We start from the raw sequence: 26363 nt of genomic DNA, 5'->3' as shown, positions 1-26363 counted from the left end.
GGACGAGGTGGAACGGATCAAAGTGAGTTTTCCTTACTTCCTATGGGGAAACACGCTTTGATATACGAGCAATTTGGTTTACGAGCATACTTCTGGAACGAACTATGCTCGTAAACCAAGGTTCCACTGTATATTTCTATTCTTTTAATGAAATGGTAGTAGTTTGCTGATGGTTAATGTGGCTTATCTTTAAACGAGTTAATAAACATATAGCTATAAGGTTATTCACAGCATTTTTTTAAAGGTAATTGAATTATGTATCCTTCACTTACAATCCCCAGAAAGCTTAGAAGCTAAGTTTATATTCGAGGCAATGTAGAATTGAGTGACTTGCCCAAGCTTACAAGAAACAAAATTTCAGCTAGTTTTCAGCATGCTTCTCCATCCATTAGAATACTCCTTGTTACATAGAGGATCATTTTCAAAACGAGGTCCAAGTTTGACTTTAGACATTTCCTGTAAAACATCCAAAACTGGATCTATCCAAGCAGCCATTTTCAAATGGCGAACTGGTAGACATCCAAATATATATATAATTTTTTTTTTTCAAGCTGACAAAACATCTAAAGTAATACCCCATTTTCGATCTAAAAAACATCCAAGTTGGAAACATCCAAATGGCCTATATTTGGACATAGGAGAGGCCAACCTTGTAATGGACTGGCTACCCAGACATCCCAACAGAGCAGTGCCCTTAGAGGGCACTGCTGTGAACTTCATATAAAGGATGCCAGAAGTACATCTCACCATAATCCCCTTATAATTTAGTGTGAGCCCCCCCAAAATTCCCCTAATACCTATAATACTCCAGTAGCCCTTATGGCTGTAGGTGGCATCTATAAGGGAATAGATTAGGGTTTTGATGGGGCTCATTCTTAACACCATAGATGTTGTGGTTAGTGTCTTAGGCTCCTCTCTATGGTTCACTAGCTTACCCACATGGCCACCTGTGTGATGCTCTACTAGGCTTTTCCATACCAGGTGCTGCTGTTCTAAAAACAGGTGTGTACTTTTTCATTCAGAATTTTGTCAGGTGCGAGGGGGGTATGTGACCACTGGGGGAGTGTAGGGAGTGTGGTCATTGGTCAATTTGGATATCTTTTTGGCACTTAGATGCTTCTAAATCAGATCTAGCCTAAAATATCTAAGTTCCATCCAGGACATCTTGGGAAATGTTTGATTATAGCTGCAAAATGTCAAGTCTAAGCCCACCATCCTCCAACACCCCTCCCCCTCCTTGATTCTTGGACACAGAGTGGGGAAACCATCCCAGTAGACATCCAGAAACCGTTTCAAAAATCAGCACTTGAACATATTTGCGAGTAAAATGTACAAGTACTGACAGGCATTTTTTTTTTTTTGGGGGGGGGGGGCATTTTTTTCTTTTGATTATGCCCCTAAGAGTCACATTAGAAATGTGCTGATCTATGAATGTTGTTTTATCATCTTATCATGATTTGCAGATGGAGATACCCTCATGGGAGCACTGCCAAAGACTTCCTCCTCCGTTGTAGCTGAGCTAAATGGTCCTTCCATAGCTGCAAGAATGTCTAGGGGAATACTGTAACCATTTCATATAATAGATGGTTATGGGTAAGCCCATGAGACAGTAGGGTGCTACACTTCACTTCCTTTTGATGCTTGAATCAATGCTACTTTTATGACAAGAACGATGTTGTGTTGTCCATATTGTTGTACTCCTCCACAAATGCTGTCAGAGCTCGGGTACTCCCAATTTCAGAGAGCTGACTCATCTGCCTTAACTCTACATTATCCTGGCTGGAAGAGTGAAAAGATAAAGCATCAATGGTCTTCCACCCCCATTAGCATCCATTTTTCACCCTCTTTATCTCTCAACACTCTTCTGTGCTCTGTCTTTTCCTTCCATCTCTTGTTCAGCTCTCTTTGACCCGGCAAAAGTCACAACCACCATGCATGCTCCTGTTCCCTGTGACATCTCTCAGTGAACTTTAGTGTAGCTTCATTTTTCAGTCACTTGCCATAATCGCCTTTCAGCCTATAGGACAACAAAGCCATGCACAACTTTAGATAAATTGAGAGAAGGGAATAAATAGTATACAACTTATGTTCCAGAAGAAGGAAAAGAAATAGATTAGTGTTGATCTTGACCTCAGCTTGCTTGGCTTGTGTTTAGAAATGTGCATACCAGTGGAGGAGAGAGCCACTACCCAGAGAAGTGGAAACATGATGGCAGCTGGCCTACTCAGATGGTACCTGCAACTATGGCCCGAAAGGGAAGGATAACATGTCTCCTGCATTCATCTTTAGTATAGGAGAATGTAGCCAAATGAGACATTTCCCCCTTTTACAAAGCCATGCATAGTGGCTGCCACGTGGCAAAAGCCCCTTGAATCCCTATGGATTCAAGCCACTAGCACGGCTTTGTAAAATGGTTGTTCAAGCTGAGTTTCTGGTTTTCCACAAGTTAAAATCATTTCTATACAGTAGCAGGCGGGGAGTGGTATTCAGACCCAGACTTCATAAACAGAAGAAAGTATATTCAAGTCTGAGGTCCATCAGAGGTGAATAAAAGGTAGAAATGTATTTAGGTGAATGCTATGTCTGTGGGCAGATGGTAGGTACTACCGGAGCATCATCTCTTCATACTATGGATATCTCTTGTCAGGCTATGCCAAGAGTTTCATTTTTGTTATCAAATATCTGCTGCTATCTGTGTATTTTTAAATGTTTGTCCTCCACAGCTCAAACAGAATTTGAGTAAAGTCAAGCCCTTAGTTACTCAAAATATCATTTAAAAAAATTTATCTGTTAGTTTGTTTTACAGATTGTAGCTTCAAATGAAATCCACAACCTAGTAATATATATCAGCCTAAAACCCTATACGTATTCCAAATACAAAATGCTCAGAAATCTCATGTAGAATTTTGTGAAGAACTACAGTATATGAATTAAGAATCCTTCAATATTGCTGCAGTTCAGTTACAGTACAATAATTTCAAAATATAGAACATCTCTTTACAAATACATTTTGTCATATATTACAGAGCATGTACAGTAGATATTTGCAATTTTAAACAACCTATCATCTACTTTAAAGTTTTAACTTATTTGAAAGTGCATTAGCAAGAATGCATTTTTTTCCAGTGTATTTGCCCTTAAAATGATAGTCTTAAAATAGACCATCGGAATGATAGTTTCCTATACAAATTGATGCAAATGTCAAAAAAAGTACAAATTCTCTTTTTGCATGGTCTCTTGCATGTTTGACATACTTAATTTCTGAAAAGAGCTTTAAGATAAAAATCTGGATGCAAGATGAAGAAACGCCAATCCAGACAACTGAACATCTGATGTGCTGTCGATGGCTGAGATAATGACACCGTTGTCTTGATTGTCATCACTTGTCTCACTATCTCTTCCTGAATCACTTTGTGCTGAATAATACATATTCTCTTTTCTTGACACATTTCTGTATGCTTCTAAAGGTCACAGAAGTTTGTGTGGAATGCAAGCATTGTAAGTGCACCATAGAATACCTCTTTAATCCTCTGATTGTCCAAAAATAAGACTGTTCCTACCAAGACATTGAAGGTTCTTTTGCGAAAGCCTCAAATCAGCTTGGTCGTTTCTCACAACGCTGGAGATTGCTAGTATGCAGACTTATGGCTTCCTTGAGATATGACATCACATCGACTTGACGAGTCATTCAATGTAACGAGTGCCTAGCTTCCGTTGACGGTGAGGCACTTTTTTGTGGGTATCATGAAAACAAAATCGTTCTATACTAAATACTATAAATTAGTAATGCATATCATTTCATCAGCTAAATCCTCTTCATATCTGTTAGCTTCCGGTTCTTCATCACTGTACCCAGGGCCGTATTCTTGAAGTTCATAATCTCGCCTACTTACGATAGAGAACATATCTCCAGTGGTCCCATTTTGAACACTGCCATTGAGGAGATTACTTGCCGCACTTTCCATTTCATCAATGGTCATGTCACAGGCATCAGCAATTTCATGTTTTGTGGCGGTCACAAATTTGGGATCTTTTGCATACCGTCCTAAACCTTCTGAGATTAGTACCTGAAACAAAACAATACCCCCCAGTGTTAAGTAAACATAATAATATGCTTATCACTCAGAAGATTTTACAGTGGACCTAAATGTTTCATATATTCTCTAAAGCTGTACTGTATTTGGGTCAATTTACAGATTTAGGATGGCTACATTAAATTTTACCAAGTAAACATCAAAGTGCATGCTAATTCACGTGCATTAAGATGACAAAAACTACCATTAAGATGTTACTTTACCACTAACTCGTCCTATTTTATGTAATAAAACCAATAATAATATACGGCAGGACCATGAAGTTCAAGTTACTAATAACTGGATTGGTGTGGCTGCTACCCAGGGCAGAGCACCTCCTTCTCTGGGTATAGCATCCCCCCCCCTCCTCCTGGCAATGTGTGTGTGTGGAACTATCACAGGTTTTCGTGTTTGCAGCTGTCGACTCTGCCCGTCCCCTGTCCTAGAACAGGAAGTTGACATCAGGAGGGAAGGGGCGACTGGTGGAGCCGGCCGCCACGTCTTGTGGACTCTGGCCCTGCAGCTTCTCCATGCACTCCCTGCCTATAGCCGGGGTGGACTGTATCCACCACCCCACCCTTGGTACACCACTGCAGCTACATGTAACGTGCCAGCAAATACTGCACCGACACATGTAGATCCACTGCTTACATGTGTAAGGCCCCCAATGATGTTGCTCTGTTTCTACATGTTCCTAAAATGCATGCTTCAGCTGTATGTGCTGGCAAACACCTGTGCATTCCTACATATTCTTATACATATTTTACAAAAAGTTCCAGGTGTGGCAGAGGCTTTTGTAAAATACTGGTGGGGAATGTCAAAATCTCAACTTGGAAATCCCAGTTCTCACATAGAGTCTCTAGGCAAAATGGGGTTTCACATGTAGATAAAGCAAAACAAAATGAACTAGAATAATATAAAACAGAATATCAATCTATATATATAAAATCGGAGGTATGTATGTGTGTATGTATGTGTGTGTGTATGTGCCGCGATCACGCAAAAACGGCTTGACCGATTTGAACGAAATTTGGTATGCAGATCCCTCACTACCTGAGGTGATATGTTCTGGGGGTCTCGCGGCCCACCTGCACACGTGGGCGGAGCTACAAACAGAAAATCAGATTTCACCCATTCATGTCAATGGAAAAAATGTAAAAAGCTGCCAACGCAAAAACGGCTTGCCCGATTTGAACGAAACTTGGTATGCAGATCCCTCACTACCTGGGGTGATATGTTCTGGGGGTCTCGCAGTCCACCTTCACACGTGGGCGGAGCTACAAACAGAAAATCAGATTTCACCCATTCATGTCAATGGAAAAAATGTAAAAAGCTGCCAACGCAAAAACGGCTTGCCCGATTTGAACGAAACTTGGTATGCAGATCCCTCACTACCTGGGGTGATATGTTCTGGGGGTCTCGCGGCCCACCTGCACACGTGGGCGGAGCTACAAACTGAAAATCAGATTTCACCCATTCATATCAATGGAAAAAATGTAAAAAGCTGCCAACGCAAAAACGGCTTGCCCGATTTGAACGAAACTTGGTATGCAGATCCCTCACTACCTGGGGTGATATGTTCTGGGGGTCTTGCGGCCCACCTGCACACATGGGCGGAGCTACAAACAGAAAATCAGATTTCACCCATTCATGTCAATGGAAAAAATGTAAAAAGCTGCCAACGCAAAAACGGCTTGCCCGATTTGAACGAAACTTGCAACACATCTTCCTTTTCAGTTTAAGAGATTGCAAATTCCAGTGAGACTTGCATTCTCTATCACAATCAACAAATCACAGGGACAGACTATTACATACTGTGGAGTGCATTTAAGATCCCCCTGTTTTTCCCATGGACAACTCTATGTTGCTTGCTCAAGGGTGGGTTCACCCAAGAATTTATATGTTCTTGCTACTGGAGGTGAAACTAAAAATGTTGTTTATAATCAAGTTTTGTGTTAGTTGTATTGTATTCATTTTGTCAAATATTTCACATTATAATTTGAATATTGTACTTTTTATAAAGCTGTAAAAAAATAATTTCATTCACCACTATAAAGTATCTTTATTTGAATCCATTTACAGTGTTATTGCTATAATTAAATACCCGTGCAACGCCGGGGCATCAGCTAGTATCAATATACAAAATAACTCCACAGCTATATAGAAAGAACAGCTGCTACTAATTAGTGTAAAAAAGCGAAAAACAGACCTCAGAATTCATAATCCCAACATCATTCCTGACAAGGGATGCAATACAGTCATAGGTCTCTCAAAAAACTCCATTTAACAAATCAAACAATTTCAAATTCAAAAATTGCAGCAATGTTTTTATATTGATAGCTGTGACCTAGGATTCCTGAAGACTTCAGTCCAATATGGTCATACACATATATAGAAGGTGCTGAACAAAATTCCATTCACAAATCAGCCACATTCAGGTAGTCAATTTCCATGCTTGACAGCAGCTCTGTTTCACGATAAGCTGGTGAATCTATTTGCTGGGATTTTCTTCTATTTTTCAATATCTGGTCGTATGGAGTGGTTTACCCAACCCTTGAGATAGCTTATCGCGAAACACGGCCGCTGTCAGGCATGGGAATTGACTACATGAATGTGGCTGATTTGTGAATGGAATTTTGTTCTGCACCTTCTATATATGCAAGTGACCATATTGGACTGAAGTCTTCAGGTCACGGCTATCAAGATAAGTACATTGCTGCAATTCATAAGATCATAAGATTTGCCACTGCTGGGTCAGACCAGTAGTCCATCGTGCCTAGCAGTCCACTCATGCGGCGGCCCCTAGGTCAAAGACCAGTGCCCTAATTGAGTATAGCCTTATCTGTATACATTCTGGTTCAGCAGGAACTTGTCTAACTTTGTCTTGAATCCCTGGAGGGTGTTTTCCCCTATGACAGACTCCGGAAGCGCATTCCAGTTTTCTACCACTCTCTGGGTGAAGAACTTTCTTACGTTTGTACATAATCTATCCCCTTTTAACTTTAGAGGGTGCCCTCTCGTTCTCTCTACCTTGGAGAGGGTGAACAACCTGTCCTTATCTACTAAGTCTATTCCCTTCAGTATCTTGAAAGTTTTGATCATCTACCCTCTCAGTCTCCTCTTTTCAAGGGAGAAGAGGCCCAGTTTCTCCAATCTCTCACTGTACAGCAACTCCTCCAGTCCCTTAACCATTTTTGTTACTCTTCTCTAGATCCTCTTGAGTAGTACCGTGTCCTTCTTCATGTACAGCGACCAGTGCTGGACGCAGTATTCCATGTGGGGGTGTACCATGGCCCGGTACAGCGACATGATAACCTGTTTGATCTTTTTCGCCACCGCTGCACATTGCACAGACAGCTTCGTCGACCAGTACTCCCAAGTCTCTTTCCTGGGGGGGGTCTCTCCAAGTACTGCACTGGACATCCTGTATTCATGTATAAGATTTTTCTTATTGACATGCATCACCTTACACTGATCCACGTTAAACCTCTTTGCCATGTCGCGGCCCATTTCTCGAGCGCGTTTATGTCCTATTGCAGGTCTTCACGGTCTTTCTGCGTCCTCACTACTCTGAATAACTTTGTATCATCCGCAAATTTAATCACCTCGCGCGTCGTACCCATTTCCAGGTCGTTTATAAAGATGTTGAAGAGCACGGGCCCGAGCGCCGAACCCTGTGGCACTCCACTGGTGACGCTTTTCCTGTCCGAGTATTGTCCACTTACCCCCACTCTCTGTTTCTTATCCGCCAACCAGTTTTTAATCCACGTGAGTATTTCACCCTTGACTCCACGGCTCACAATTTTTTGAAGTAGTCGTTCATGTGGGACCTTGTCGAACGTCTTCTGAAAATCCAGATATACAGTGTCGACCGGGTCACCCTTGCTTATCTGCCTGTTTACTCCCTTGAAGAAGTGCACACATGCTCCTAAAACTCAGGAGCTCTTTTACTAAACGGTATTAAACCCTAACATGCAGTTAGTATGCCCAGACTTTCCACAAAATACTCTACGCTGAAGTGTGTATAGGGTTACCAGATTTTTCAAATGGAAAATCCGGATCCCCTAGACCTGCCCCCCCGGCCCGTCCAGTTCTACCCATCCCCGCCCTGTTACGCCCCAGCCCTGCCCCAAGAAAGATATAGCGGCACTAGGAAAGGTTCAAAGAAGAGCGACCAAGATGCTAAAGGGGATGGAACTCCTCTCGTATGAGGAAAGACTTAAAAGGTTAGAGCTCTTCAGCTTGGAAAAGAGACGGCTGAGGGGAGATAGGATTGAAGTCTACAAAATCCTGAGTGGAGTAGAACGGGTAGAAGCGGATCGATTTTTCACTCGGTCAAAAATTACAAAGACTAGGGGACACTCGATGAAGTTACAGGGAAATACTTTTAAAGCCAATAGGAGGAGATATTGTTTAATTCAGAGAATAGTTAAGCTCTGGAAAGCGTTGCTAAAAGTTGTGGTAAAAGCGGATAGCGTAGATGGTTTTAAGAAAGGTTTGGACAATTTCCTGAAGGAAAAGTCTCAGAGATAATGGAATGTTGCTACTCTTTGGGTTTTGGCCAGGTACTAGTGACCTGGATTGGCCACCATGAGAACTGGCTACTAGGCTTGATGGACCTTTGGCCTGACCCAGTAAGGCTCTTATGCCGATGGCAACACTACACTGTTTGTATCTATGATTGTCACTTTCTGAGGCTTTTTTTCTCCACCCGTTTGTATTTGCAGCATTGCAGCTTACTCCGTGGTTTCATTCCCTTTCGACAATATAGATCATCTAGTTTTATAATTGTTATTCTGTTGACACTTCTTTTAAGGAGTTCCGGCTCACTTCAACCTTTTCGCAAATCCTTAAAAACGACTTTATTTGCTAAACACTTTGAAAATTAACTTTACCAAACTTAGTCTTATTCTTTGCTGGGTTTTTTTTTAAAAATTCGATAACTATTGTAAACCGAGTCGAGCTTTCCTTGAATGATGACTCAGTATATAAAGTCAAGCATTAGATTAGATTAGATGTAACTTTTTCCCTATACAGTGGTGCCTCGCATAACGAACGCCTCACACAACGAACGCTGCACACAACGAACTTCATGTCTTGATTCACACAACGAACTTCGTTTCACACAACGAAGTCGCCCGAGCTGCCGATGTATTGCATCCTTCCGCGCAGGCACTGCAGGCAGTCGTTAGTCACTGCGCTTAACTGCCCTCTCTCACTGTATACAGTCGTCCTTTTAAGATAAACTCAATATTTTTTATAGATCATGGCTTCTAAAAAAAGCAGGAAGGTGATTTCTGTTGAAATGAAACGGGAAATAATTAGAAGGAGTGAATGTGGGGTCAAACAGTGTGACCTCGTCAAAGAGTTTGGCCTCAGCAAGACCACCATTTTCACCATTTTGACAAATTTATCTTTTTTTATGTCATCTTAGCATATTTTATGCTGCAGAACGAATTATTTTTTTTAACATGTATTGTTATGGGAAAACGCGTTTCACATAACGAACTTTTCGCATAACAAACTTGCTTCTGGAACCAATTAAGTTCGTTGTGTGAGGCACCACTGTACTTCCCTTTTGTTTCCGGTTCTGTCAAATTTGTCATTAGCCTTGTTTGTTTTACCTACTATGATACTGTATTTATATTGTAATTTTATCTTTATGTACATCGCTTTGAATTTAGATAAAGCGATTAATCAAATTTGTATTAAACTTGAAACTTGATGTTATGCACAAAGATTGCCATTAGCACATGACCTTTACAAAAAAATTGACCATCGGAGCAGTTTCTGACTCCTACTCGTATTTTCTAGGCGAAAAGGACTCGCATGGTAATCCTGTGTTAACCAGTTAGTGCAAGGTAACATGTCCCGCTATCTAATTAGTGCTGGAACACCCAGTCTCCAACCCCTGACATACCCTCCAATAAAAAAATAATGAGCCCCTCGATTAGCACACTCAAATTTGGAACTTACCGTGGCAAGCCATTTTAAGCTGCAGCTTAGTATAAAGGCTCGTTCGCAAACTGTTTTTTAAAAGGACCTCTCTTCCTTGCCTCAAAGTACTTACCGCTTCTACCAAACTGTCTGCACTTCTCTGCTTATCACTGTCTTTGTGCTGAAAGTCAATGGGTATGGTTAAACTGGCTGGTGTGAACGTCCTGTATGAAACGTCAGGGTCATCGGTATACCAGGAGCTCCTGTGCAAAGAAGGCTCATTTGACTCCGCCCTCTCTATCCGGATGAGAGGGGTGTAATACGGCGTGTGATCCCTGTTTGGCGGGGTAGCAGGTGGAGTAGCCCAGGAGCGTGTTGAACGGCTGGGTGAGTGCTTCTGAGCTTTACTGGAATCCAGACCCGCCACAGCCATAACCTGGTACAGAAGGGATAGAAAAATATAGGGGTTACACTTTCACTCTACTCCAGTTCAAAAAGACACAATGAAACGGCGCCAGAAAGCGGACATTGGTGGTTTTGATAAGGACCTGTTTACCGCACTATTTATGTGTACTGAAGTTAGTCCTCCAGTTTCGGGGGTGGAATGGCCCTGAGGCAGGTACAAAAAAGTTTGTTGGTTGTCTGCAGCCAAAAGCTTATGGGGTCTCATCCAACAGTCTCTTTGCATGCACATCGAACAAAGATAAAGAGCCCTGATGGCTGAGTTAAAATTCTGGGGCAAGCATTAGCCATCCAGTTAAATAAGGCATTTCCTGCACCGCAGGACACTGCAGAATGAAGACTTCTAGGGCCTTCCGACGGCAGGAGGCTCACTCATTGCCAGTGGCCAGGGAGGAGGTGGGAGAGTCATCTCTTCTGACCAACCGCTAATTTTTGGGAGGGCCATGGCCACCCCCTGTTCCGACGCCTATGATTTAAACTTTTAATTAAGAACAAAGAACTACGCTTTCCTATTGCACTTGATCTTCTCATACGAATTTAGGGGTCCTTTTACTAAGCTGCATTAGGTGCTAATGTGTGCCTAACACAGCAAAAAATGAGGACGCGCTTTAACCTCATGCGGCAATCCTGAAATTTGCGTGTGCTCATCATGCATTAAAAAATACAGGTATTTATTTATTTCTAAAATGTATATCCTGCCTATTAACTAGGCAGGTAACAACATACATACTTTTTTTTTTTAAGAGGGCATACCAAGGGCATAGAGTGGATGTTTCTGCACTAATTATTGCACAATTATTGCACAATAATTGGTTAGCACATTGATATCATATAAGCCTTTACCATGGATAAAATAAACGGAGGCTCACACAGAAATTTTTTTAAAAAAATGGCCGCAAAAACAGTAACATAGTAAATGACGGCAGATAAAGACCCGAATGGTCCATCCAGTTTGCCCAATAGTTACACACAATATAAATTCATGATTAAATTATCTTTTTTCTTTGATATTTCTAGACCATAGACTAGAAGTCCACCCGGTATAGTCCTTAGGTTCCAAATACCGGAGTTGCAGTCAAAGTTCACTCCAGCCTATCCAAACCATCTTGTCATTTGTGGGATACATAGTAAATGACGGCAGATAAAGACCTGAATGGTCCATCCAGTCTATCCAAACATAACACTCTCTATAATTTAATGATTGGAGCGCATTGCAGGCCTCAACCAACAACAAATCCTCTGCAGAACAAAAATCAGGCAATACCACAGCGAAGGAGACAAAAACCAAAAGGCTATAACAGATTGAGTTTATGTGGTGGTACAAAACGACTCAACACGCTACGTGTTTCGGCCAGAGGCCTGCATCAGGAGTTTCAAAATCGTCCCATAGTGAAAACAATTAAATGAAGCTTTGTATCACCACATAAACTCAATCTAGTATAGCCTTTTGGTTTTCGTCTCCTTCGCTGTGGTATTGCCCGCACACTAATGGCAACAGAGCACATGACCATTAATGCAAAAAAAAAATGGGGGGGGGGGGGGGAAGCCATATTTTTATGGCTGCAGTAAAAATGGTCTGCATGTGGGAAAGACCCATGTAAGAGTGCTCCAAGGCCACTTTTTACCGCAGCTTTAGTAAAAGGATCCTTAATTCTTTGCAGCATTACTAAATTCTCTATTATTCCTACATCGAATCTCCCTCTTATTTCTTTATAGATCTGTGTTGATTAGATTGTAAGTTCCCAGGAGTAAAGACTGTACAGTGCTGTGTACATTTGGACTCTACTAAACAAGTCATGGTGACAGTATTAGGCCACCAGTCAAACATACATCCTCTTTATCACAAGAGCAGTTTGAATCATATACATTTGAGAATACAAAGCTACAATTACGTTGTAGCAAATAACCCCGTGAATCAGAAGCATTTTAACCACATACCCTATATTTATCTCACCAGATATTCTGTTCAGAATAAGAATTATTGTCTACTTACTGGCACTTTAATCAGTAACTCCAGTCAGTGAAGGACCTGGAGTGACAGTATAATGCGTGGGGCTTAGCTGAGGGAGTTTTACCTTGCAGGTACTGCAACTGCCTTATGTAGAAACCATAGCTGAGTTACAAATGATGAAAGATCGCTGGCAAGGAGTTGGATTCTGTCTCCATTAGCAGCTCACTCTCTTTGGGACAATGGTCTTTGTTGTACCAGCTGCAACCTTAAATGTAGACAATACGATGAAACCTTCCGCCTAATGTGTGGCGGCGGCCAAAAAAGCAAACAGAATGCTGGGAATTATTAAAAAAAGGGATGGTTAACAAGACTAAGAATGTTATAATGCCCCTGTATCGCTCCATGGTGCGACCTCATCTAGAGTATTGCGTTCAAATCTGGTCGCCTTATCTCAAAGATATAGCGGCAATAGAAAAGGTTCAAAGGAGAGCGAGCAAGATGGTAAAGAGGTTGGAACTCTTCTCGTATGAGGAAAGACTAAAAAGGTTAGGGTTCTTCAGCTTGGAAAACAAACGGCTGAGGGGACATATGATTGAAGTCTACAAAATCCTGAGTGGAGTAGAACGGGTACAAGTGGATCGATTTTTCACTCCGTCAAAAATTACAAAGACTAGGGGACACTCGATGAAGTAATAGGGAAATACTTTTACAACCATAGGAGGAGATTTTTTTTTACTCAGAAAATAGTTAAGCTCTGGAACGCATTGTCAGAGGTTGTGGTTAAGAGCGGATAGCGTAGATGGTTTTAAGAAAGGTTTGGACAATTTCCTGGAGGAAAAGTCCATAGTCTGTTATTGAGAAAGACATGGACGAAGCCACTGCTTGCCCTGGATCGGTAGCATGGAATGTTACTACTCCTTGGGTTTTGGCCAGGTACTAGTGACCTGAATTGGCCATCGTGAGAACGGGCTACTAGGCTTGATGGGTTTGACCAAGTAAGGCTATTCTTATATTAATTTATTTGCATGCAGAGCTTTGATCCCCATGCAAACTTTGGTGCTGAAATCTTGATGCCATATATAGAATCTGGGGTTATGTGAATATAGTGTGTGTTCTGTAAGAAAAGCACGCATTATGCAAGAATAATGCACACTTTTATCAGTGAACAACATTTATTTTCCAAAGACTGCCCATCTTTGCTCAATAATGTGCTCATTTATAAATAGGATTTGGTTTGAAATTGAATCTGTCGATTTATATCACTTATGTGGAACTTCTCAGTGAGGCCCACGTTTCAACTTATCTTTGGCCTCCTAACAGGGACTCGGCCATTCAGAAAATGTCTAACAAAATTATTAAATGGTCCTCTTGAACGATACTTAAGAGTATACTGTTTGTGTGGCTATCTCCAATCCCGCCTTTCATACAGATTTGGCGATCTAATATCTGCTGTCAATGCACCACAACAGACTTTAAATCCATAAAGGGGAAGCAATTTCAACTGGCCTGGGAACCCTTTTGGTCCACTCTCGCAAACAGGAAGCAGTAGAATGCTGAAGAACTGATATATGTTAATCCGGGTTTCTTAGGGGGATCGGGAGCTTATGGGAAGAGGACAACTTCATTGGTGGACACTACTGTAAAATGATTGTTTTCAAGATTCTTGGGACATGTAAAAGCTGAGCACTGCATGTAATATGTACCGGCTGGAATGTTCTGTTTACTGTATTGTTCAATAAAATTATTTGGTACAAAACAGTAAAATAAGCATTTATTGGATAAACACCAGAAAGCTCCCACTTTCCCAGTACTCTCTCACCCCTCCCCTTGCCTGATGGGGATGCACCCTGACAGCACAGCTGACTCCTCAATCCCTAATCCTTTTATTGGTGCCTTTAAGAAATGGTTTATTATACTCCCCTATTTACAAGGAGGCCTGGACAGCAGCAGAACACTGTGTGCTTACCTGCTGCTGCATTAAGTGCAGCGGTAAAGCAGTGTGATGAGGAAAAGCAGAGGACAGTGGTTCATCCTGACTGTTCTGGCGACGTAGACATTCAAAGTTAAAGGATGGCCTTCGGTTTGCTGCAAAAAAACGACAAGAGAATGGCACCGTCCATGTGAGGTATTTAGGGAAATGTTGTGTTTCATAAGCCCTGAATTCTCTAAAAGACGCCTAAAGTTAGACTAGATTAGACTTATCTAGGAGCCTAACTTAATTTTTTGAATTAGCTTAATCAGTGCTGATCATTGAAAAGTGCCACTAAAAACTAATTAAAAACGATTTTAAAAAAATTAACTATCTGGTAGGCGCTTACCACTTTGAGCTAAGTGTCTACCCTGAGGCGCCTACCAGAATGTAAGGATGGTTAGGGGTTGATTTTGAGCCTGGTTTGACTTAGGTGCACTCATTTAGGCCAAGAAAACCCTGGCCTAAATGGAACTGGTGTCTACGACCACTCAGGCAGCACTAGACACAATTCTGTAAATGACGCCTAGTAGATGATTGACAATTGTACTCAGTGGCACCTAGAAGTTAGGGGTCATTTATAGAATCAGGATATTCACCAAATTATCAGTAATACTTAGCCTACTTGTATTCAATCTCAGAAAAGTTATTTTTAGTGCAAAATATCTTTAATTTCTTCAGGGGCCTCAGTGATGCCACCCGTAACGATTTAAAGAGCATTCAGAGTTTGAAGCACTTGAAAGTTGGATTTCTGCAGGCGATGTATTAAAATACCGACTGCCTCTTTGATAAAGCCCGTTGGGTCAGGTGAAACGGGGCCCATCGGAAGAGAATTTGATAGTTGGTGACACAAGTTCAGTGCTTCATGCAAGAACGAGATTTTGACACATTAAGCTCAGCTCTCCATGCAAGATAAGTGTTCCTCATAACTTATATTATGAGTGACAGTTTTGTTTAATATTGCTCACTGCAGGTGCATTCTCCCTCGCAGTATTGAAAAACTAGATCTGCGAGAGGTGCATGCTAGAAAATCAATAGGATTTTTATATGGGATTATTCTAAACATACCCTTGTAACATAACCATATGGCCCTTGGCTGCCTATATTTCTCTTCCTTCCAGTTTTTGGCAGCTCTCCAGGTATACCCCCATGGTCTAAATATAGGGTATTATCTTCTCTTTATCTGCAGGAGTCCATTTAATTGCAGTTAATCCTCTTTACTTTCCATTAACTTCTTTGGCTTATTTACTGCTGCAGTGGCTCCAGGAATAAGTCCACCATGGTCTTTATCTGTAGCAGTGATATTTACCTCAAAACTCAGCTTCTTACCCAAAAACGTTTTGCTTATTTCCTGCTAAAATTTAATTCTGCAGCAAAAGAAACATCCCTCCCCCCGATGAGTTCCCAGAGCCCTTCTTTTTTTTTAGAAAGAAGCTGAGTTTTCCCTTGTTAATTTGCACAGTTCACTTTTTTAAGCACGAGTATAGGGGTTAGCTCTACAATTATAAATTGTGTGAGTCTACACAGTGGCTAAAAAATATCAAATATTTATGACGAGAGCGTCCCCCTTTATATAACTGCTTATTAAAAGTATTCAAGGGATAACGTTTGTGTGGTATTGCTACCATTAGCATTAGCTCAAGTGCATAAGCTAAGGGTGGGCACCTTTTTATCCTGGGTGAAATGTGGCCAGTATAAATCCTTCCTTGCCTGTCCAACAATACTTCAATTATAGTATCTCTCTACAGAGTTTTGGTAAAGATGTTATACTAAGGGGTCATTATGTGAAGGTACTCAGTATTCTTCCCTCCCTTAGAGGTACTTGTGATCTGGGTTGGCCACCGTGAGAATGGGCTACTGGGCTTCCTGGACCATTAGTCTGACCAAATAAGGCTCTTCTTATGTTCTTATGATGCATAGCAAGCCACTAGCTGCTACTGCTGAATATTAAACTGGACTAGCTTACCCCACTTTGTACCAAGAACTTGTCTAGAGTTTAGCCACTCATCTGTTTATCCCAACTAACTCTGTACTGCCCTTCTTGTCTGCATTTATATATCTGCACCTGGCCCCTCAGTTACATGGGAAGCTGTATTGTAGGAACAGGTTAAGGGGCTGGAGGAGTTGCCGTACAGTGAGAGATTAGAGAAACTGGGCCTCTTCTCCTGTGAAAAGAGGAGACTGAGAGGGGACATGATCGAAACATTCAAGATCTAATCTAATCTAAACCTTAAGTTTATATACCGCATCATCTCCATGAATATGGAGCTCGACACGGTTTACAAGAACTTAAAATAGTGGGTAGAGAAGAAGAAAAAGGATTACATGAACTTATGTGTAGAAGGGGGGAGAGAAAGGGGGGGAAGGATAGAGCTACAATTTGCTGAAAAGCCAGGTTTTCAGTTGTTTGCGGAATAACTGAAGGGAGCTCAGGTTCCGCAGCGGGGTGGTGAGGTCGTTCCAAAGACCTGTGATTTTGAAGAGAAGGGATTTTCCCAGTTTGCCTGAATAGTGGATGCCGCATGGAGAGGGGAAGGCTAGTTTAAGTCTTTGGGCAGTTCTGGAGGAGTCGGGACTGGAGGAGTTGAAAGACAGTGGGATAAGAGGAGGCAGGATTCCGTGAATGATCTTGAAAGCCAGGCAGGAACATTTGAAATGGATTCTGGAGATTATTGGGAGCCAATGAAGTTTGGCAAGGAGTGGGGAGGCATGGTCAGACTTGCGTTTTGAGAAGATCAGTTTGGCTGCAGTATTCTGGATTAGCTGGAGTCTTAGAATACTTTTTTTTGATAGATTTAAGTAGATGGCGTTGCAGTAATCTAGTTTGGAGAGGATGATGGATTGGACAAGGATGGCAAAGTGTTGTTGGCTGAAGTAGGATCTAGCTTTCCTCAGCATGTGAAGGCTGAAAAAGCATGATTTTGCCAAGGAGTTGAGGTGGTCATTGAGGGAGAGAGATAATGAAGGGAATAGACTTAGGGGTCCTTTTACAAAGGCGCGGTAGAGGTTTAAAGCGCGTTAAACCGCCTGCCGCGCTAGTACCTAACGCCTCCATTGACAAGGCGTTAGGATTTTAAGCTGCCGCGGGGGATAGCGCGTGATGAAATGTCTGATGCACTAACCCCCATAGCGCGCCTTGATAAAAGGAGCTCCTAGTAGATAGACAGGTTGTTCACCCTCTCCAAGGTGGAGAGAAAGTGAGGGCACTCTCTCTAAAGTTAAACAGGGATAGATTCCGTTCAAACATAAGGAAGTTCTTCTTCACCCTGAGAGTGGTGGAAAACTGGAACGCTCTTCCGGAGGCTGTTATAGGGGAAAACACCCTCCAGGGACTCAAGACAAAGTTAGACAAGTTCCTGCTGAACCAGAACATACACAGGTAAGGCTAGTAGTTAGGGCACTGGTCTTTGACCTAAGGGCCGCCGCGGGAGCGGACTGCTGGGCACGATGGACCACTGGTCTGACCCAGCAGTGGCAAATTTTATGTTCTAGCATTATATCTCTGTTATTTGAATGTTCTTCCATGATGTCTATTTTGGTATTGTTTCTATTGTACTGACATTTATATTTTTATTATATGGCTGTTTTGCAGTGATATTACATAGAAAATGATGGCAGATAAAGACCAAATGGCCCATCCAATCTGTCCATTTGCAGCATCCACTATCTTCTCCTCTCCTTATTGGCTAAGGCTCTTAACATTTGCATCTCCTCTTCCTATAGGCTAAGGCTCTTTACACCTGCATTGTGAGGTCATAGAGCTGCCCATCCACAGTAACCATGATCTCTTTCTCTCTCCGAGAGATCCCACGTGCCTATCCCAGGCCCTTTTGAATTCAGACACAGTCTCTCTGTCTCCACCACCTCTTCCGGGAGACTGTTGCACGCATCTACCACCCTTTCTGTAGAAAAAGTATTTCCTTAGATTACTCCGGAGCCTATCACCTCTTAACTTCATCCTATGCCCTCTCATTCCAGAGCTTCAAAGTAAAGAGACTAGAATCATGCGCATTTACATTACGTAGGCATTTAAACGTCTCTATCGTGTCTCCCCTCTCCCGCCTTTCCGCCAAAGTATATAGATTGAGATCTTTAAGTCTGTCCCCATACGCCTTATAACGAAAACAGCAGCAAATGTAACCCAGAAAACACAGAGACCAATTTATTTATGACTCGGGATACTTTATGTTAGCTGGGTTCTATATGTGATCATTGGAAAGCTAATGGAAATGTATAAATAATTAGCGCTTTTCCAATTTAAGCATTATGCTTTCTTCACAAATAACCTCATACAGTATTTATAAAGTACAGATTTCCTTTTATACAAATTATAATGGCCCAGGGCAGTGGAACACTAAAATATTTATCACCTAGATATATATGAGGGCAAATTAAACAAAATGGAAGATCTGCTTATCTGTTTATGGCATAAGGTCTTGCAATGTGGTTTTATGAGCTGACATAAGAGGTCTTTGCACTAACCAGCATTAAAACCAACATGGTAATAGAAGTTATCTGCTGATTTTAATGCTGGTGGTACAGTGAGAATGTGACTGTGCTCTTGGCAGGACTGTCAAGACTCTAGGTTTTCTTGCACTAACTACCGTATTTTCACGCAAATAACACGCACCCGTATAAAACGCGCACACGTGTATAGCGCGCAGAAATCACGATGATAAGCACAAAAACTTTGGTATAACGCGCTCACGATTATACCGCGCATGCTGCCCGACTCTCCGTTCACCCCCCCTGACTTCCGTGCACTGCCCCGCCTCTCCGTGCGCTGTCCCGACTCTCCGTTCACCCCCCCTGACTTCCGTGCACTGCCCCGACTTTCCGTGCGCTGTCCCGACTCTCCGTTCACCCCCCCTGACTTCCGTGCACTGCCCCGACTTTCCGTGCGCTGTCCCGACTCTCCGTTCACCCCCCCCCTGACTTCCGTGCACTGCCCTGACTTTCCGTGCGCTGTCCCGACTCTCCGTTCACCCCCCCTGACTTCCGTGCACTGTCCCCCCTTGAAGGTCTGTCCCCATCCTGAAAGCCTGATGCCCCCCCCCCGACGTCCGATACATCCCTCCCCCCGAAGGACCGCCGACTCCCCAACAATATCGGGCCAGGAGGGAGCCCAAATCCTCCTGGCCACGGCGACCCCCTAACCCCACCCCGCACTACATTACGGGCAGGAGGGATCCCAGGCCCTCCTGCCCTCGACGCAAACCCCCCTCCCCCCAACGACCGCCCCCCCCAAGAACCTCCGACCGCCCCCCAGCCGACCCGCGATCCCCCTGATGACCCCCACGACCCCCCCACCCCCCTTCCCCGTACCTTTGGTAGTTGGGCCAGAAGGGAGCCCAAACCCTCCTGGCCACGGCGACCCCCTAACCCCACCCCGCACTACATTACGGGCAGGAGGGATCCCAGGCCCCCCTGCCCTCGACGCAAACCCCCCTCCCCCCCAACGACCGCCCCCCCCCAAGAACCACCGACCGCCCCCCCAGCCGACCCGCGACCCCCCTGGCGACCCCCACGACCCCTCCACCCCCCTTCCCCGTACCTTTGGTAGTTGGCCGGACAGACGGGAGCCAAACCCGCCTGTCCGGCAGGCAGCCAACGAAGGAATGAGGCCGGATTGGCCCATCCATCCTAAAGCTCCGCCTACTGGTGGGACCTAAGGCGCGTGGGCCAATCAGAATAGGCCCTGGAGCCTTAGGTCCCACCTGGGGGCGCGGCCTGAGGCACATGGTCGGGTTGGGCCCATGTGCCTCAGGCCGCGCCCCCAGGTGGGACCTAAGGCTCCAGGGCCTATTCTGATTGGCCCACGCGCCTTAGGTCCCACCAGTAGGCGGAGCTTTAGGATGGATGGGCCAATCCGGCCTCATTCCTTCGTTGGCTGCCTGCCGGACAGGCGGGTTTGGCTCCCGTCTGTCCGGCCAACTACCAAAGGTACGGGGAGGGGGGGTGGGGGGGTCGTGGGGGTCGCCAGGGGGATCGCGGGTCGGCTGGGGGGCGGTCGGAGGTTCTTGGGGGGGGGCGGTCGTTGGGGGGGGAGGGGGGTTTGCGTCGAGGGCAGGAGGGCCTGGGATCCCTCCTGCCCGTAATGTAGTGCGGGGTGGGGTTAGGGGGTCGCCGTGGCCAGGAGGGTTTGGGCTCCCTTCTGGCCCAACTACCAAAGGTACGGGGAAGGGGGGTGGGGGGTCGCCAGGGGGGTCGCGGGTCGGCTGGGGGGGACGGTCGGAGGTTCTTGGGGGGGGGGCGATCGTTGGAGGGAGGGGGGGTTGCGTCGAGGGCAGGAGGGCCTGGGATCCCTCCTGCCCGTAATGTAGTGCGGGGTGGGGTTAGGGGGTCGCCGTGGCCAGGAGGGTTTGGGCTCCCTTCTGGCCCGATATTGTCGGGAAGTCGGCGGTCCTTCGGGGTGGGGGTGCGAGTGGTCCTGCCGGGGGGGGGGGGGATGTATCGTACGTCGGGGAGTCGGCCGGGCAAGAGGGCTTGGGCTCCCTCTTGCTCCGATCGTGGATGCGGGTGCGGGTGGGAGCGCGTGCGAGCGGTCGTTCGGGATGGGGGTGCGAGCGGTCCTGCTGGGGGGGTGAATCGGGCGTCGGGCGGGGGTGGGAACTATGTTTTAAAACTTTTGTATACCGCGCTCACGCATATAACGCGCGAGGGGTATGCGCGGTAGGTAAAAACGCGTATAACGCGCGCGTTATATGCGTGAAAATACGGTAGTCTGTAGTGGAAGGGCCAGTTACCATCGCTAAAGCTCCCTACACTCTCATCTCACCAAAAACAAATCAGAATTCTGCTCTTCTCTGAACTGGTTCTTGACATCTGTAACCTCTCAACCTATCCATTCTCATCTACCAATCAGGGCACAGACTCCATAGAACTCTCCTTCTTACTGGTGCCTCCTACAATCAACAAATGGTTCTCTAAATCCAGATAGCTCCCTGCATCCTACAGATTTCAAAATGAAGGCAGCCCAAATCTTTGCTTGCAGAAAGGAGCCAGTTCATTGCCGTTGGCAATGATGACCAATGGTTGGTGACCTGCACGTCACAGCACCTTAAGTGCAGTTTTGGAGCAATTTTTTGACAGGGAATAGGGTCTTGCGAGGAAGTTTATGGCCTGAAGGCTCATTTTTTGTTATAGAACTTTCCTGGGATCTGGAGGGCCATAAAAGCGAGGCCTATTCTATGCTTCTCCTCAAGTTTAATAAAATTTTGATTAAAATGCTTATCTAGAATTACTAAGCGAATAATAATCACACAGATTAAAACAAGAATTAGACAAATAAAACTAACAGGGGTACGTAATGAAATTGTAATCTTTTCTCATTCCTTCCTTAAATGTATTGTCCTATGTCATAACTGATTCGAAATCATTGTAAACCTCCTAGAAGGCTTACCTATAGGTGGTATATCAAATAAACTTGAAATATGTGATATGTATTTGCACCAAATTAGATCTGATCATGAAAGTAATTCTTTAGATATTACTCACACGTTGGTGTTGGAGGTAGCAACCGTCTCCGTGGTGATGGTCTTGAATCATAATTCATCTGCGAGTCCTGTTCTTCAAAATCATAATGTGGGTGATGATGAGTTTTGGGCCTCTCATAGTCCCTATCATTATCATAATATTGGTTTCGATGGTCACATTTTTGCCTGAGTGGAATAAACAGCAATTCAATACATTTCTATTATTATTTTATGAAAGTCACAGAATACCCTCCTCTATCAGTTGGAAAACTACAAAGATATTTGAAAGGAAAGGCTCCAAAACTAGGTTTATTTTAAGTTCCTTAGATCAGTGTTTTTCAACCTTTTTTGGGCAAAGGCACACTTGTTTCATGAAAAAAATCACGAGGCACACCACCATTAGAAAATGTTAAAAAATTTAACTCTGTGCCTATATTGACTATATATAAAGTAATTCTCTTGAATAGGAATCAAATAAACACAAAGAAAGTATTTTATAATTACTTTATTATGAAATATTAAGTAAACAGAATAGTGAAAAATTATAAAATACTTTATTCAGTGCGAAACCTGGGCCTGTTTGGCTGAACCCAAAGCTGATATTCTGGCTGGAATCGAAGAAAGACACACACGTAGCTCTTCGTCAACAGCTCTCAGTCTCTCTCTGTATTTGGTTTTTATAGCATACAAAAATAGACAAATATACCCTCCATCCTTTTTATTAAACCACAATAGCAGTTTTTAGTGCAGGGAGCTGCACTGAATGCCCAGCGCTGCTCTTGACCCTCATAGCTCCCTGCGCTAAAAACCACTATTGCGGTTTAGTAAAAGGTGACCATATTGTAAAATATAGACAGCAGATATAAATTCAGAACTGTGCATAGTAAGCGAAGGGAAGTTTTCATCTCTGGGAATTTACCCAGTTAACTATTAAGTTATTTGGGCAAATTCCTTTGAAAACTGTGGTAATACTGCCTCCACTTTGCTAAATTTAAAATAAAATCATTTTTCCTACCTTGTCTGGTGATTTCTGGTTGCACTTTCTTCTTCTGACTGTGCATCCAATCTTTCTTCCCTTCTATCAGCCTGTATGCTTTCTCTCCTCCACACCTCATTCCCTCCCCCAACTTTTTCTTCCTCTCTCCCTGACCTTTCTTTCTGTTTCTCTTCTTTCCTTCTGTTCCCCTGCCTGCCCCCTTTCTTTCTTTCTCCCTGCCATTCCCCAAGCCACTGCCACTGCCGCTGCCATCGGGGAACAGGACCCACCAATGGATAACAGGCCCCAAAGCTGACGCCGACGCATGCTCTCCCTGACGTCAATTCTGCAATCGGAGAGGAAGTTCCGCCCAGCCAGGCAGCGATTGGCTGGCCCGAACTTCCTCTCTGACTGCAGAATTGACGTCAGGGAGAAGAAGACTTATCGGCTCGATAGATTAGATCGCCAAGACAAAGTGAGTCCTGGGTGATCGACTCACTTTGCCTTGGTGAGCTACTGGCGCCCCTGCCTCGGGCCCCCTGTCAGCTCCGGGCTCCTGAATGCAGGACTGGTAGTACTGCCCTGATGGCGGCCCTGCGGCACACCAGGCAACATCTCGCGGCACACTAGTGTGCCGCGGAACAGCGGTTGAAAAACACTGCCTTAGATAATATCCAAAATGAGATTCCTATTATGTTGTCTGACATTTCTTACACTATGTTGCTCTGTACTGATATGTTTTGTTAACTTCCTAAATTATACTGGACTATATTTCAGGTAGAGTTCATATGATACTCCAGGACATAACAGTCCATTCCAGCTATTTCATAATGCAATAGGGCTAGAAGAATATTGTTCCATAATATACATCAGGGAAAAAGTTGTCATATTGGTTTACTTTATTTATACCCCTCCCCCCCTTTTTATAAAACCATAGTGCGGTTTTTAGTGCCAGCCATGGCGGTAACAGCTCCGACATTCATAGAGTTTCTAAGAGCGTCGGAGCTGTTATTGCCACGACCGGCTCTAAAAAATGCGATACAGTTTTGTAAAAGATGGGGGAAGGGGGTTAGTTATTATTTTATATTTTTATTTAAGATAAACTGTTTTGAGACTGTTGTGAAAGGTGGTAATCAAATCTAAATAAATAAATAAATATATATATATATATTGTGACCAGTCAGATGCAAGCCCTGCTAGAATTCTAGATAAACTAAAAAAAACCAGGGTAAAAGTAGAAACCCGGCATGAAAATTCCAGGATCTTCCAGGATGAGTTTGAGGAAGATAATATAAGCCACCACCAGGGGAGCTCTAGAGGCCCCTGGTCTACTGCTGACACTGCCAGATCAGGACACGCCCCTAGGGTTGATAAGCCAGCAGTGGCATTCAAACAGGGAAGCCGGTTAGGGAGGAAGTTTGGGTCTTGCCTCCCTAAAGATCCACCTAAGCCAAACAGGGACAACCGTCCTGTTCCCATGGATTGGACTGAGGCTGCATCAGCTAAGGACTTGCCAGGTCTCAGTGAGGAACCTATGGATTTTGAGGAAGCCTGTGCTGGCTTGGAATGCAATTATCCTGAGAGTATGCAGGTGGACTTGGCTTGTTGCCACAAACAGTGAGTGTGATTGCTGTTGAACTGTTTGTGTGCTGCTTTTCTTTTTCCTTTTCTCTAAATTGTTGATTTTTGGTTTAGTGTGAGAGAGCTTGGAGAAGATTGGGGAGAGGTTTTGCTTCCACCTTGGGAGGGAATTATGAAAAGCTATCTGTATGCTTTAATTTGCAAAACCTAATGCTATCTCCTATTCCTGGCATTACCATAAACCTCTATTTTTGAGATTATCAATTTGAAGTTTATTTACTATTGGACATTACGCTTCTTTATGGACTAATTCAATCATGAACAAGGCTTTAACAATACTTTAAACTACCTTTAACCACAAAATGGTGCAATGATAGATACCATAAGAATCTCTACAGGGGCTTGTCCCCATATTGAGTTCTTACAATCCATCTTTGGAGTCTGAGCACTACTCTAGGTTAAAAGCATTTAAAGTAGCTTAATTGGTTCCTTTACCAGTGTCAGGATATCATTGACCTTTAGGAACTTCCTTCTTATATCTCCCCAGTCGTTTATATTGTGATTACCATAAACCTGCCAGAGGCTTTATTTAGTTTTAAGCACTGTGGAATTGCTGGAACTAGTGCACTGAACTGTGTTTTTGTATATTGCACAAACTACTTGGGAGTAGGCTTGTGCTGACTGAGGAGAGCTGTACCCTCAGCTGCCATTTCTGACTTTATTTTGGTTTTTGACTTTTGCATTTTGCTTTGCTGGTATTTTTGGCCTACTGACATTTACATCTTTTCTGATGAACTGTTTAACTTTATGTTTGAGATCAGTAAAGCTGAACTATGTTTGCATGAACCTGATTTGGGAGTTTTGATTTTCTGGTTAACTCCAGTCCAGTCCTGCAGGGTGACTCCATGCCGGGTCACACACTAATGAACTGTGTTTTGTAGCCACCAGTATTCCTACTGAGCCCTGCTCTGGGCTACAGGGTGGCCACAATATATATATATATATATATATATATATATATATATATATATATATATATATATATATATATATAGGAGAAACATGGTAATATTCAGGATTTGAGATCTCTAGTCTATCTCTCTCATTTGTCATCAGTAGTCCTAAAGAGATAGTGGTTATTGCAGATGGGCAGACTAGATGGGTCATTTGGCCTTTATTTGCCATCATGTTTCTATAGCCATAAAGCTCTATGACCTCACAATGCAGGTGTAAAGAGCCTTAGCCTATAGGAAGAGGAGATGCAAATGTTAAGAGCCTTAGCCAATAGGGAGAGGAGGAGATAGTGGTTATTGCAGATGGGCAGACTAGATGGGCCATTTGGCCTTTATCTGCCATCATGTTTCTATAACCATAAAGCTCTATGACCTCACAATGCAGGTGTAAAGAGCCTTAGCCTATAGGAAGAGGAGATGCAAATGTTAAGAGCCTTAGCCAATAGGGAGAGGAGGAGATAGTGGTTATTGCAGATGGGCAGACTAGATGGGCCATTTGGCCTTTATCTGCCATCATGTTTCTATAACCATAAAGCTCTATGACCTCACAATGCAGGTGTAAAGAGCCTTAGCCTATAGGGAGAGGAAGAGATAGTAGTTATTGCAGATGGGCAGAATGGCCTTTATCTGCCATCATGTTTCTAGGAAACAAAATACATATTTTTGTTTAACTTGATCATTGGCGATTGGTGCTGTTGACACTGGCATATATTACAATTGTCTTTCATCATCATTAAACCTACCTGTTCCTTAAGATCATATGATCCTGTTCATTGCATTCCTCTCCACTGTAATACTCTTGGTCTTCTACATAAGGATCATCCTCTTGACTGTAGTCCTCTAGAACTTCAACATCTTCTCGGAATATTGCAGGGAATTTTCCTTCCCCGGATTCAGACCTGTGTGATGCAGTTGGTGAACAAGAG

General features: G+C 43.5%; 1 protein-coding gene across 1 annotated transcript in view; it reads right to left on the bottom strand.

Annotated features, from left to right (window-relative positions):
- Positions 1-26363, bottom strand: part of CACNA1D (calcium voltage-gated channel subunit alpha1 D) — a 330148-nt gene continuing 303785 nt past the window's right edge. Inside the window, exons 41-45 of the mRNA XM_033925872.1 lie at positions 26181-26336; positions 21890-22053; positions 14390-14508; positions 10144-10446; positions 1-4067 (exon numbers count right to left, since the gene is read on the bottom strand). Of these exons, the coding sequence (XP_033781763.1) occupies positions 3774-4067; positions 10144-10446; positions 14390-14508; positions 21890-22053; positions 26181-26336 (1036 nt within the window). The 3' untranslated portion in view covers positions 1-3773. The remainder of the gene's footprint in view (positions 4068-10143; positions 10447-14389; positions 14509-21889; positions 22054-26180; positions 26337-26363) is intronic.

Source organism: Geotrypetes seraphini, chromosome 17, assembly GCF_902459505.1.
Source record: "Geotrypetes seraphini chromosome 17, aGeoSer1.1, whole genome shotgun sequence".
NCBI classification, from domain to species: Eukaryota; Metazoa; Chordata; class Amphibia; order Gymnophiona; family Dermophiidae; genus Geotrypetes; species Geotrypetes seraphini.
Note: the sequence above shows the minus strand (reverse complement) of the source record. Positions and strands in the feature narration are given on the sequence as shown.